Source organism: Ctenopharyngodon idella, chromosome 23 (genome assembly GCF_019924925.1).
Source record: "Ctenopharyngodon idella isolate HZGC_01 chromosome 23, HZGC01, whole genome shotgun sequence".
In the NCBI taxonomy this organism is placed as follows: Eukaryota; Metazoa; Chordata; class Actinopteri; order Cypriniformes; family Xenocyprididae; genus Ctenopharyngodon; species Ctenopharyngodon idella.
The window spans coordinates 9,223,312-9,238,724 of NC_067242.1; the positions used below are offsets into that span (position 1 = coordinate 9,223,312).

General features: G+C 37.2%; 1 protein-coding gene across 2 annotated transcripts in view; it reads left to right on the forward strand.

Moving 5' to 3' along the window:
- agap3 (ArfGAP with GTPase domain, ankyrin repeat and PH domain 3) overlaps positions 1 to 15,413 on the forward strand; it is a 171,473-nt gene that overhangs the window by 63,926 nt on the left and 92,134 nt on the right. The window contains exon 1 of one of the 2 annotated variants that reach the window (XM_051881891.1): positions 11,301 to 13,285. The exons of the other annotated variant lie outside the window; for it this stretch is intronic. Coding sequence (XP_051737851.1) covers positions 11,794 to 13,285 — 1,492 coding nt within the window. The 5' untranslated portion in view covers positions 11,301 to 11,793. Of the gene's footprint in view, positions 1 to 11,300; positions 13,286 to 15,413 lie in introns of those variants that run through there. 2 annotated transcript variants of the gene reach the window in all.

Consider the following 15,413-nt stretch of genomic DNA (forward strand, 5'->3'; position numbering starts at 1 on the left):
ACGCTCAAACCTATGATTTTCTCTGCAGTAGAGGAATTGTGACGTGTGCAAGTTGGTGGAGCAGCTGCATTTTAAAAAGCTTGACACCCACGCGTTCTCAAGACCACTACTGCAAGCAGCGCTTCTCTACTACAGACGACACATCGCTACTGCGACATCACTGGTGTGCCTTCTTCTCTGGATATCTCTCTTAGTATATTGCATATGCTATTATTTGTATGAAGTAGATAGATAGATAGATAGATAGATAGATAGATAGATGGATAGATGTGTCCCTTTAAATGCAAATGAGCTGCTGCGTCCAGCCCCCTTTAAGAAGAGGGCGGAGCTTCAAGAGCTCATGCAACAACAAAACAGGACAATCTCACACACTGAAAATGTCAGAAACTGTCAGTAGCGGTGTTCAGCCTTATATGTTTAAACCGGAGTCAGACAATGATGCCTACAGAGTCAGAGAATATATGCTGCATGGAGATAGAACAGGTATAGTTTAGTTTAATTACAGTTATATCTTGCTTTTTTGCACTATTAGTACAAGCCTGTTGTAGTGGACCCCTTCCGAATGATGGCCAAATTTTAATGAGTTTTATGAAGTTTATTGTACATCACACAAAAGATGAAGCGTCCGTTTTCACTCCGGAAAATCACTGTAACATTCGAATAAAACGCAGTATACAGTATAGTTTAGTTTAATGAAGCAAGTAGCCTTTACGTTTCAGTTCATTTTTGTGACGCGCTCCAGTTCACGGAGACTGAGGCGGCAGGAAGCGCATCCTGTTTGTTTGCTTTATTTTAAAAGCACAATGTTCTGTTGTTATTGTGAGTGTGCACAAATAAAAGTAGACCCTTTTACAGTTTCTCGTGATGTATTACTCTTATCTGTATGAACAAAAACGACTAAAACTTCAGCTTCCACACTACACAAAAACACTTGGATATGCACCTAATAATAGTGCACATTTATCTAGGTTAACGTTAGAGGGAGTGGCCATGTAAAATTGCTAGTACTTACGTGTTTCAAATGATAAGCCACATTTGAGGTCGATGGATAGGCAAACGTTTGGATTTCCTGCCCAACATACTGTAATTACCACATGGACGGGCTGTTAATGACCGGACTGCGTGACTTCACCACTTCCTGTGGAGTTTTTATGTTTCTTGCGACTAACTGACTAATAAAATTTTGGTCGACTGAGCCACTTCTAGTCAGCTAAGGTTTAGTCGACTATTGGGGGGCAGCCCTATTTTATTCTATTTAATAATAATAATAATAATAATAATCATTATTATTATTATTATTATTATTATTTTATTTAATAATAATTATTATTGTTATATTTTTTCTAACAGTAGTGCACTATTTTAAGGCAACATATTTTATATATATATATATATATATATATATATATATATATATATATATATATATATATATATTTGTGCTGACTTGTCCGTAGCCTTTGATTCTGGCAGTTGTTGATGTGATTGGTCTGTGCAGCTGTCAATCACAATACTGTCCAAATCAGTGTCTTTGCTGAAGGGGAAGGTCATTCATCTCTCCAGCAAAATATGAGTTTGTATTCAGTTGAGGAGAAGAGAGGAGGAACATTCTTTAACTAACTTTGGCTCAGTTTGTTTGTGGCTTACCTAAATGTGAAGTCATCATTCTCATGCTAAAGGTTGCTGCCCTTGTTACCTATGAAGATTTGACTAGCTCTTATTCATTTAAGTTGCTGAATGGAGGTCCTTAAAATTCCGGTACACTCTCTTTTTGGTCCCATGGAAACAGCCGGCCATTTTGATGCATGTTGTCATGGTGATTGAGGCAGGGAGGAGCGGTTATGGCCTGAAGGAAGAGTTCAGCTGGGATGCTTTTATGTGTGTGTACATGCTATACGCAATGTAGTGTCATTTTAAACCTTATAAGTGCATAAAACAGTCAATCTATGCTTACAAAAAAGTACTGTGGGATTACCATCAAAATATACCACTTCTATCATGCCATAATGATGATACTGCCATATTATTCTTTGAAGTACCTTCCAGTACCATTCAGGAAACATGATACATGAATATGACTATACCGTCTGATTATTATAATCATATAAAATGCTACTTGAATGGTACTGTAAGGTACTTCAAAAATACCAGTAATATCAGTATTACTACCAAGGCAGAATCAAACACACAGTGGTTTTCCGTGGTATAGGCCTATGTTATGGTAATAATAATAATTAATTTAATTTAATTCCTTACATTTATATAGCGCTTTTCTGGGTACTCAAAGCGCTTTACATACGGAAGGGGGAATCTCCTCAACCACCACCACCAATGGTGTAATAACATGGTACTTCTTTTGTTAAAATCACACTTTAGATTTTTACCTTAAAATAGACATTCTAAACCATTATTTTTAATGTAATTTTATATATATAGTTTTTGGTTACACTTTATTTTAAGGGTGACATAGTTACATTGTACAGTAAGTACTAAGTAATATTAATTAACGACATTTACTTACTATAGAATTACGGTCAGGGTTTGGTGTAGGGTTAGTTACTTGTAATTATGCATAATTTACTATTATTACTATTAGTACAGGTAGTAACGTGTAACTACGTCACCTTAAAATAGTGTTTTTCTTCTTTTTTTTTAATATTCTGACTATATTAAAATACCTTGGTATTACCACCTAATACTGTCATGGTGCTGTAATATATTTTGTAAGTGTAGGTAAAATACAAACTCACTTAAAGGGATAGTTACCCAAAATGAAAATTTGGTCATCATTTACTCACCCTCAAGTTGTTTCAAACCTGTATAAGTTTTTTTCTTCTGCTGAACACAAAAGAAAATATTTTGAAGAATGTTGGTGACCAGACAGTGGACGGCACCCATTGACTTCCATAGTAGGAAAAAAAAAATACTATGGAAGTCAATGGGTGCCGTCAACTGTCTGGTCACCAACATTCTTTAAAATAATCTTCTTTTGTGTTAAACTCATACATGTTTGGAACAACATGAGGGTGAGTAAATTATGTCATCATTTTCATTTTTGGGTGAACTGTCCCTTTAAAGGTGAAGTACATAATTTCTGTGGTATTGATGTCAAAAATAGTTCCAAATGGGTTTCCTGAACAGTCAGCCATTAGTTGAAATACAAACTACCCCCTAAAAATGACACACTTCAGCTTTAACATAGAGTGAAACAGGGCTTAATGTGGCCTCTCAATACCGATAAGGAGGAAAGTTATCGCAACGTGACGTCGTTGCATTTGTGTGTGTGCGAGATCACTCCTCCGCTGAGTCATCCCATTCCATTAACATCGTTTCCAGCACTTTAGTCACCCGTTCAACACCTAGTCATCAGCGTGGCCCAAATAGCAGGCTGACAGTAGTGGGGCTAAATCTGGTGTCTGAACCCAGGACACATCAGAATGATGCGTCTGATGCCGGGCCCCTGCCAGAAGGACGTAATTCAGACCAGGAAGTGACCGGGATAGCGGATTTGCTCACTTTTTCAGGAAGCTGCTGTCAGAGGTGAAGTGTGCAATTGTTTTGATGTTAAAATACTTGCTTTTATCCCAGTTTAGTGCTGACGAAAACTATAAGTGAGCCATTTGTAGGTCGACTTCCTGAAGCTTTGTTTGTTTGAGGTATCCGGCGTGTTGTTAACTTCTGGCTTAACCAATGAGGTGGGTTTGTGGGTGGGACTTCCTGTTTGGCTGAACATTGGAAGATTGAGGGCAAGGCAGAATGGGCAGTAGGACTTTTCGGAGAAACTGTTACAGAAAATACACACTTAAAATCAACATGAATCCATTTTAGCTTCATATTTGTCATACTATGACAACTATAAGTGATATTACAGTGTGTTCAACAAACAAAGTTTAAGGCGGGACTTTTTATCCAACAGGAATTGATTGGATTGTGAAGAGCATTACTGTGAAAAAGAATTGTTGGTTTAACTTAAAGTAAGTTACCTGGTTGCCTTAAAATTTTGAGTTCATTGAAATTAAAAATTTGAGTTAATGCAATGAAGGCGATTGGTTTAATCAACAGAAACTCCAAATATTATGTTATCTGAACCACATTAAGTTGATTTGACAAAAGAAAAAATGTTTTGATAACAAATCAAGAAAATAAATTTTACAGTGTAGTATTATTTATATATGAATTAATGCTGTCAAACGATTAATCATATCCAAAATAAAAGTTTGTGTTTGCATGATATATGTCCGTTTTTTTTTTTTTTTATATTTCTGTTTAGCTTTAATTTTATTTTTATTTCAGTTTTATTAATTTTAATAATTTTATCTAATATTTATATTACATTTTATTTCAGCTTTATTTCAATTAACACAATGCTTTTAATAGTTTTAGTTTTTGGTTAATAATAACCCTGGAATTATTTATTGTTGCTGTTGTTATTGTTATTGTTATTATTATTAAATTTAAATTAAACAGTTGAGTATTTTAAGGCAACGCTTTACCTATTACCATGTAGTTGTACATTTTTATTTAAATATTTATTTTATTATGTAAAATAACGCGCACTGGTAAATCATCCAGTAACAAGTATTAAAGGGATAGTTCACCCAAAAATGAAAATTCAAATGAAAAATTAAAGTTGGTCCCCATTGACTTCCATAGTATTTTTTTTTTCTTCTCCATACTATGTTTGGTTACCAACATTCTTCAGAATATCTTCTTTTGTGTTCAGCAGAAGAAAGAAATTCATACAGGTTTGGAACAACTTGAGGGTGAGTAAATGACAATTTTTGGGTGAACTATCCTTTTAAGAAAGTATCTGAGCACAATTTTGCTTTCATGTTGACTTTATCGGTTTATGCATCATGGTAAACCAAACCATAACATATGCATAATTGGAAAGCAAAGCATGTGTTTTTATAGTGATAAAGTTCTGTTGTTCCTTTGAAAGCATTATAAACCCTAACTCTGGCTTGACTTTATTTGGGTATAAAGGCGTTCATAACTCATTACGAACCCTCATTAAAGTTCAGTCGGCATTAATTGTCTGTCTGCGTCCCAGCGGATCCTGCACACATTCTTTGATTCGTTCTTTGCTCTTGTCCCTCGGGGAGCTTCTTACCTTACGTAACATGACTGTACTGCACCATGAGCGCTCCACACCTGCCGTGTGTTCTTCCACATGATCGCGTTCTCACAGGGACCCCCAGCTTTTGACCTGGACTGCAGTGCAGCTTGGAAAATTACATAACCTTGCATAACCTAATTAGCATTAGTAATGAGCTCAGGAGCCAAATCTGAAGATGATGGAGGTGTGAGTTTTTGAACATTTTCCTTCCTAAAGCTGCACACAAAGCTTATTTTGTAATTGCTTATAATTAGGGAACGATTTGTTGTTGCATGTCAAGCAACAATGTCAGTATTCAATATTAGTAGCGTATAATTGGGTGAAATATAATGGCAGCTATGTGAAAGTACACATATTGTTGTTGATACTGACAAAATCAAGATTTAATGATGCTAGACTTGATTTATGAACTGAACTAATAGGTTCAGTGGTCCTCTGTGAGAGAAGACAGACTGCCCCCTACTGGTGATTGTTTATGGACACAACTTGTAATGTTACGTTTATGATTTAGAATCTGTTTATGATTAGATCAGCTTCATATGTGCACAAGGCTTATGTTTAATGTTATTTGTTGTAGTAAGTAGTAGCTTTTTAAGGTCCCACATACACAAAAGCTTAAAGGTTATAAGAAGAGTCACATGGTTTTGGATTAGTTGTTGTGCACTGATATGCTAATGAGAGACGCTGACATGGTAATTGAGGTGGGAGATGTAGTTAAAAATATTTTTCATACTTTAGATGGTATTTGTATTCTCTGAAATGGATTAAAGTTTCCTTTTCATCAAAAGTAGGTTAAAATGTCTATATTAAGAACTAAAACAGACCTTTACTAATAATTTTTGAATACAAATCAGAATTATATTCGATAATTTTCATTTGTATGTAGCAATATATCATTATATAATACTAAAATGCAGTATTTACACTAATGTTCAAAAGTTTGAGGTCAGATTTTGTATTTTAAATAAATTTTATTAAGTGTTAACAATGAGATTATGTGGTTTTTATAATCAATTAACACTGCTTTTGTCATTTTTTTACAAGATGGACAAAATTTGTCACCAAAAAAGTTTTTCATTTTAACCAAAATTTCAGTTTTACCGAATGACTCTTTTGGTTATACTGAATGACGATATTTTCAAACAATGCTAACAGGCTGATATCTAGCTAGCTATGGCAAAAGGACAATCAAACATTTTATATTTAGTACAAGTTTTTAAAATATTTCATCATTTTCCATGCTTTATAGCGGTTGTACCGAATGACCTGATGTTTCGGGACATGCGTATGAGCAAGTGAAAACATGCATTTTTCAGATAGTTAAAAGAGAGTTAGTTACTTTGCTTCACGACCATGTAGTTCTTTGCAGGTGTCTTAATGATGTCACATCCTGTCACATGATATTGACCTGAATGACTTGATCCAAAATGGTCCCTTTATATTGGTTACTCCGAATGACATCAATGAAATTCATATTTCTGGACATTCTTTCTCATTACAAAGCAATGACTTCTACACATAATTTTAATACCATTTTGCACTGTGTTGATATATGATGTTATAAAATAATGCCAGAATAAAAAATATATACATTTATTACATTTTAAGATATTTTAATCACAAATGAAATGGCTGTATTGGCCTTTGGACGGTTAAACTGAATGACCTTTTGACACTTCAAAATCTTTATATGTAGCAAAATATAATTAAAACCTTTTGGATTCAATAAAATAGATCTAATTGTACTAGCTTACATACTTTGGATGTCAGATCTTTGTTTTTTATCATTATTAAGGCCTTTGGACAAAAAAATGATCTGTCACATCATTGACCCAAATGCAGCCTAAATGCAGGTTGCAAAATTGGAAACCGAGTTGAACTGATTTATTTAAATGGACACATTAGAAATGATTCACAAAAATAAACAGAACTAGTAAAATATATTGTGAATGTTAGCTATATCATAAGTTTCTTTAATAACACTATGTTCCTATTACCAGATGTTCCTCTGAGTGATTGTGTTTAAACAATTCCAGATCCAAAGATGTTCACTGAATTCTGTACTAAATATCCCGAAGCTATACCTTCATAAAAAACACAAGAGGGATTGGCTTGCTGCTTACGTCACTTTCTTGCTCTATTAAAAGTGTTTAAAATAAAAGACAAGAGAGGCTTAATTCTCTTACCGTAATCAGTTTTTCTCTTTTAATTAGACTGGCGGGCCAGTTTCCAAAGGGTTCGCCGTAATAAAGGTGCGCCCTGAGGGTGGAAAAAAGCATTCGGAAACACACTTTCTGATGGTCTGCATAATTAAATCGGTATAAATAAAAGGCATATCTAATATCTAACCACCTCGCAAGGGCAAAATGTGGTTTTTCTCTCATCCATCAGTATTTGTATTCATTTAGCCTTGCAGACGGTATCGCCGATGGTGCGGTGGTTTTTAATGAAAACGTAATGAGATGTTGAGTCGATATGGTCTTTATGCGCTCTCGTTTCTATGGGCCCTCGTCAATTAAATGCATTTCATTAGATGGAAGTAGTTTGTAGATGCATGTGTTGTTTCGTAGAAAAATGTTTTTGTTGCGCAACCCTGTGCGTTTCTGCAATGAGTCAACTTGTTTAACTTGTTGAATATTGGTTATAGTTCATGAAGTGGACAGTTTTGATGCCTATAGCTATGATCCATGGATTCATATTTCTGTCACACTTAAGAACTTTTTGCATTTTCTAGCACTACTTTTTAACTCTGATGTTTGTTTAATCTGACTTTTAAGACAAGTGGAAAGTTTCATCACAGACAGCTTTGTGGTTGGACTTGAAATATCAGTGGGGCATCTTGCGTCAGAGCATTGCACAGATACCAAGATGAGTTAAACTAGTTTTGATAAGGATAACCGTACTTTACTCCAAAACAGAGTGGAACGCGATCGCATTTTTGTGTGTGCGTGTTGGCGGCGGGACGGGGGGACGGATAATGCACCAATGACTTCCTATTGGTTAAGGATTAGGCTAATCCTACTTCAGGTTTAGGTAAGCCAGCGAGGCCGTGGTCCCCTCCTCCTTCTCATGTGGGATTACAGAGGTTGGACATGTTTCCTGTACCTGTCTGCCACCTCCTCCCTCTCGCCGAGACGTTTTTGATATTTGACAAAGCCAAGCTCATAAACTCAGTGTGATGTTAGTCAGTCTGTCAAAATCAGTACTAGAACATTACTGTCTCGCCTAGAGAACGTTCATAGAATATCAGAGATGATTTGGACCCTCAACTGGTTTTAGTTTGTTTTTGGCCTGATAATGTCACTGGTGAAAGGATATTCCTGTAGTTTGGAGAAGTCATCATGATGATGTGTTTTGGAGGGAAAAGACGGCCAAGAGACGACCATCTGCAGTGGGATGATGAGGGCTGTTTGATCTCGGTGGAGGTTACGGGGGTGACAAACCCTTACGCTGTAGACGAAGGTAATAAATACGTCTTCAAAGGCGAATAATCTGTTTCATGCATTCAGGTGTTAACTTCCATCTGAGTAACACAGGTACTGATTCATGCTCAGTTTTTCTGGCTTTTCTAGTGCTTGCTTTTATGTCTTTTGATAGCTGAACTGTTAAATTAAATCTATGTTTACTTTAAGATGTCATCTCTGGTCAGATGTATTATATTTTAGATGGTGTTGAAAAGTGGTTCTTGTAAATATCAAATATCCACATATCTGTGTTGTCTATTTAGTCTTTTTGGGGATAATAGTATTTATATTAGACTTTGTTGATATTTGTACTTATTGTTTATTTTTAATTTTCACATTATTGTACATCAGCGGTAAAGGCCGTAAAAGTGAAGGCATTTCACGTTTGATAAACATAGTTATGTGTAACCGTTTTTGAGGTGTATGAACAGTTAGTCATCAGTGACATATGTATGATGTTTTTTTTTTTTGACTCATACATTGTATTTTAAATAACAATAGCATGTGGTATCTTTTTAGCTGAGTTGCTAACAAGTGCATATATGACCTAAATCTGGAAATGGAAACATTTTGTTGGCTAAATATGGCTTTAAAGTTAAACTATAAGCAATTATGTTCTTGGATATGTCCATGTAATTGAAATCATTAGATTATACAAATCGGAAATCGATCAAAGATTTTAATCTGAGTGGGTGGGAGCTCAAAATAAAAGGGCGTATGGTTAAGAGACTTAAAAATTTTCTTATGGCTAAGAAAATACTTAAAAAAGGAAAGACTAGTGGCTTCTGTTGTGTTCTCAGACTTACAGTCAAACCAAACATTATTCAGACATTTTTGATATTTTTTACTAGTGCGTGCAGGACACTATAGTTCATTTATGTAAGTGAGGATAGCAAAATAAAGTAAACTGTGACATATTATACCCAAAAATTCTTCATACAGTGGACTACCAGTAAAATTGCTAAAAATTTGGAACCAAAAATTATTCAGACACTTTGACCTCACCATGTTTTGCTTAAGTGTTATCTGACATAATTAAGATCAATTTTTTCTGACACAGTTTAACTTGTTTAAGTTAGATCTTGTCATATTTTATTACAGTTTTTTTTAAACTATAGCGAATAAACTGTATTAATGAATGAAATGTTCAAGGTGTCTGAATAAATTTTGGTTTGACTGTATGTGTGTAAGATGTCGGACATGAGTTCATAAAAGAGTAGGATTGGATTAGAGTACTGATTGTCTGGATATTTAGACTGGTTATCTCAAATATGCTGAAGAGAGAGAGAGAGAGAGAGAGAGAGAGAGAGAGAGAGAATAACAGGAAGGAAAGAAATAGGGACATGACAAAGGAAGGAGAGAAATAAGGAAAGAAGGGAAGGAAATAAAGATGGAAAGAATTTAAATGGGAAGTAAGGAAAGACAAAATAGGAAAATAAGAAATAGGAAAAAATGAAAGCGGCAAATGAGAACAGAAAGAGGGAGAGAGGGAAAGAACAAGAGAGAAATACGAAAAGGATGGAAGGAAAGAGACAAAAATAAATACTGGAAGGAAGGATAGAAATGAAGAAGGAAAGAATGAAGAAAATAATAAAAATGGGAAAGAATGAAGAGGGAAAGAGAGAAGGAAAATGGGAATCAGTGCTGCTATATTGTTTTGCATCTTTTGAAAGTCTGTTTCAATAAATTTTTGGATGATATTTTCATTCATGAAGTAGTGTATATGCTGTTCTTAGACAAAATGGATGCATTTGATTTAGCATTTTTTTTTATTTTTGTCCATCAGGTGACAGACATAAGTTTGCCATAGTTCAACGAAAATATTACTTCTCTCAAATTCCTTTGCACCACAGGAATGTCATCAAGCAAGTCTCTGAATCTAATGGTTTTTCTCTATGGCTGTGTAGTTTAACTATACTGGTGGGGTAGTTTTCATTGAAACCACTTGTGGGTGCTCTTTACAAGCACAAAATCTCAAATCTGCTCCCTTGTTTTCCTAATCCAGATGGCTTTTACTAGCATGACTGATGACCAGTCAGATTTACCATGTTAGGAACCAATATTCATGTTATACTGAATCCTAGCAAGCAATCTTAATAGCAAAGCTAAAATATTGTTAATGGGGTTGATACTTTGAACTCTTGTATTTGTATTTTCATTGTGGAGACAGCTTTTGCATGTATATTTAGTGCTTCTGGGAAATCATTGCACATTATCTTTCCCATAATGCTTATTCAATACTCCTGGACTTTTTACATGACATTACTTAAGCATAGGCAAAAACGTGCATGAGAAAACTGGGGAATTGTTAGGCTTTTCAACCTCCCCCCATGCAATGAGCTCCCCAGTTTTGTTTGCCAATTTCTGCCTTGTTCATTTGGATGAGGAAATGCAGTTGCGAGGGAGGGCAGTTTGGGAAGGGAGGGTAGGAATGAGGGAACTAGAGTGAGGCTCTAAGAAAGGGAAGCTCTACAAAATGCCCTTTAATTTGGATGCCTTTTAGGATGGTGCAAATGTTGGAACCGTGCTGAAGATACTCGCTGCCCCAAGCATCAGGCACCCTCTGTTTTTATCTACAGTCACAGCAGTAACTCCCACAGGGAATTCTCTACAGGTGCCTTGGCAATGGCTCTGCTTTAAGGAGACAAAAGATTCTGCTCCTTGTTTTGCTGTTATCCTTGGGACATGTGGGAGCAGCTTGAAGTTCAAACAGACCCCTCTCGCTCATGCCAAGAACCGGAACATTAAGGAATTTGCCTACACTGCTGACTGCAGGGTTGCACAGACCTGTTTTTGACAGTAGGAGAAGACCAAAGACTCCTTAATCTGTGGCTGTATTTATCGCTTCAATGCGCACAGGTCTGTGTTTTCATTGAGAGCTCTTTCCCCCCATAATCCCCTGCAATGTAAAAGTTGCAGTGAGGTCATGCTGGGGCTTGTTTGAAGTTTTTTTTTTTTTTTTTTTTTTCCCCCCCCTAACTCTGTCTCCGTCTCTCACAAGTCAAAGGTGAGGGATTATGCTTACTTTTGGAATGTGGCCTGGAGGTGAAAGACTCAGAGCGCGGCTGTGTTAGAGAGAGAGTGCTTAAGTTGCTGAGAACAAGCTTGCAGAGGTGTCCGTAATGTGAAATGTGATTTCTAAAGGAAAGATCACATCTCCTCACCAAGACCAAGTTGGTAAAACTCTATACGAAGTTGTTGTTTTCCAGAATGGGACTCCAGGAGGAGCTGCAGACTCTTACGCCTTCAGGAGGGGCTGAGAGGAGGGTAGAAGCTGAGCTGGGAGTTGTTAAGAACAACGTGGGAGAGGAGGACAAGGACAACGCAAGACAAGAGGCGGATCAGAGGGAGGAACGTCGAGAGAGCCCGGGGCAGAGGAGGAGTGCAGTTGGAAAGCTCAACAGGTGGTTTTACCTGAGCAGCACAGGGAACGGGGGGTGGAGGAAAGGGGAAGTACTAGGAATGAGGACGGACCAGTTACCGTCTTTCTTCCAGGACAGCTGTGTGCAACAAGCCTCTGCGGAAGACTTCGATTTGGCTGGGGAAGAGAAAGCTTGGACCAAAGAAGTCTCTGCTGATGTTTGCCACATTCCCATTAAGGAACAAAGTTTTAATGCTCTATCTGTGGAGAATGCAACAGAAACTCATGTGGCGGTCTTGCGAAGGCCTGCACATGGGCTTCGGCTCCTGGGCAGCAGAAGAGTGGTGAGCATGTTTGTCTTCCCAGATGACAAAAGGATACTCCCAACCACAACAACCAACAACCAAGACAGCTCTACAACACCTCGCAGTGTTTGCATGTTGGCAGCTACCACCTATAGCAACGTTCTTCTGCCTACTTCTACCCCCAATAAGCAAGGCTGCCCGGATGTGGTCCAGCGGTGTCAGACAAAACGTGCCGAGTTGCGTGCCCTAGACGGTCTAAAACCAGACATGCCGCCTTCTGTCAGCCTGCTTCATTATCCACTAGAAGAACCGCTAATCTGTCGGACTTCAAAAAGCAGAAGCAAACCGCGGCCTGTTAGCATGACTGTTCTTGAGCTTAATAAAGATCGAACTGGATCCCGGGATGAGCTCGCAAGCCACGCTTCAACTGGCACCGGTAGTTTGCCTCGTCCAGGCTTCCGATGGAAATGGTTTGGTCGACAGGCAACAAGCAAGGAAGTCGTAGTGACACAAACTTCAACAAGGCTAAAGGAACCCGACAAGGTGGAAGGACAAAAGAGAACGTTCGGATCACTGCGGAGGAGCTTGAGTCTCAGGATGAGGCGGAATCGTAATCAAATTGAGCAGGAGGACCGAACTGAATGGAGACGTACTGCAAGTATCGGAGAAAAATCTATGCAAACCACTCGTCCGTTTTCCTACCTTACTGGCAGGACGTTAATGCCAGCTCGTGAGCAAGACGAGGACCAAGGGGCCACACAGTACATACAGTACCAAACTCGAGGCAAGGTAGCGGTCTTGGAGGTCCCTCTCCATCCTGCCAAACTGACCAAGCCCACCAAACAATTGCAACCAGAGACTAGTTTTTGGCAGCTAATTGCTAATCGTTTTAAGAGGAAGGACCCGTTGTCCAGCAACAAATCTGAGCTGTGCACTGAAAGCCAAGCAGTTGGCAGCCATCCCCCTGCGAGAAATAAAAAGCCAGATTCTGTTGCTATAGAGACTCCAGCTGGCATTGGTTTCCGCAAAGGTCAAGGTAAGTAGTATAAAATGCATAATTTCATTCCACATCCCAGTCTACGTAGGAAAATGTGCTGCTTTTTGTCTGAAGAGGACAGACTCTGAGTGCCTGGATCTAGCCTTGGAGAGCAGGGCAAATTGATTAAATATTAAAACGATATTGAAGGTCTGGCTTGAGCAGCACCAACAGGCATAATAAGAGGTTAAATGCATTATTCACTCCGAGGGCTTTGGCTCTGTTGGAGAGTGTGTGTGTGTGTGTGTGTGTGCTCGCATGAGCTGTTAATTGGCTCCAAGAGGAGTTTTCTTCTAGTGTAAGTCTGCACTGCAATTGAATTAGAAAGCAAAAAATCATCCATCAAATCTTGTTTAATTATTAACGCTTTCAAGGTAATCAAATAGACTGCAGGAATAAGTAAAGGATGGATGATGTAGACGAATAAAGAGAGGGAATAATTTAATGACGATGTTTTACTATCAGAACTACTCTGGAATTCTTTCCCTTTTGGAAAATGTAACACGGAATGATCCCATTCTCATTGGATTGGAGTTTGGGGTTTGTTGGGGTTTGTTTTTGCTTTCACAGCTCTGAAGGTTAAATCATACCCCGGCATGCAGACAACAGTCCTCATAATTTTTTAAACATGTTTTCATTCTGTGTCTGTTCGTTCTTTTCCCTGCAGCTCATGCATCGTCTCAAAGGTAGTGAAAACAAATAGTGCAGTTGCAGATCTTTACACTGTGATTTTTTTTTTTGAAAAGGGATCAGGTTACTGAGAGACGACGAGATGATGTATACCAGCCTAGGCTCTTAACCTTATGTCATCTCTCCTTTGTAATCCTTATTTAAATGATTAAAAATGTATTAGTTTTGCCTGTGGCATTTTCATCAGATGTAAAGGTTTGTAATAAGTATTTGTGCAGCATTGCATAAATTACTTCTTTTGTACATTCTTTTATCTTTGATCACTGAAGTCTGGCTTAAATATGCAGTGTGAAATCTTTAGCTGTTGAAGTTTCTGGGTTGCAGTATATAATTTGAATGAAGCGTCTGCAAACAAAAGATGACTGAAATGTCAGTGGAGAGATGCTAACACATCTGTTGAAATGAAGCTGTCCTTATGTTTAAATTATAAGAACATGTTTCAGGATGGAAGATGATGTTATTGGCAGCACACCTTTAGATGTTTTGAGCACTTATTACGTAGTGGAACAGTTAGGGCAGTGTTGACAGGCTTAAAGTCTCATGAAACCACTCATTTTAGCACAAATTTCACCAGAATGTTAAAAAATAAAGGAATGGAAAGCTGCATAGAAGAGAGAAAGATCCAGCCAGATTTAATTCATTGTAATGGAGGTAGCATTATCAAAATGCATTAACAAAATGCACAAATATATTATCTATCTATCTATCTATCATCTTTTGTGTAAGTATGCCACATATTTATGTAATATTATAAGTTTTGAGACTTTTATTCAGTTTTGTTGATTCATTAATTTAATTGGACTAATTTATTAACACATTCACATTAAAGATGGATGGAACCAGTGATGCTGAGATCATCCATAAATATACATAAATCTAGAAACACGTCTTAAAAACATGTCATGACACTTAAATTGTGCATCTCTGTTTCATTCTCAGAATAATATAGGAAGAACTTTCAATCCAAGGCCCTTAATTTGCATTTAATATTAAGATGCAGAGACTAATTTTATAATAAACTAGTTCTTGACCAATACGTTTATCTAAATTGTGACTTTTTAGCACTGTATTTACTAACAGTTTGCTTTCACTTGGACGATTAGATCAGCTTCAGAAGCATCAAGGTTGGGCATGCTAATCGTCTTGTTAGATATAGTGTTACTTTTGTTTTTGTTTTAATTTTTATTTTGTATTTACAGTATTTTATGTTATGTTACATTTAGAGTGACATGGCCCTTTAATTGGCCATCATCCAATCAATGGAATTGCTTTTATCGTAACAATCTACTCACATTACCTTCTTAAGTATGTCTAGGAAAGCTTGCTTTAGCACAAGCAGCTCTCACAAATGACTTACAGGGCTTGTTTTTAGGCAGTACCATTAGTCACTCGCCAAATGAAGATAACAAATTAAGGGCTGTTTACACCCTTGGCATCT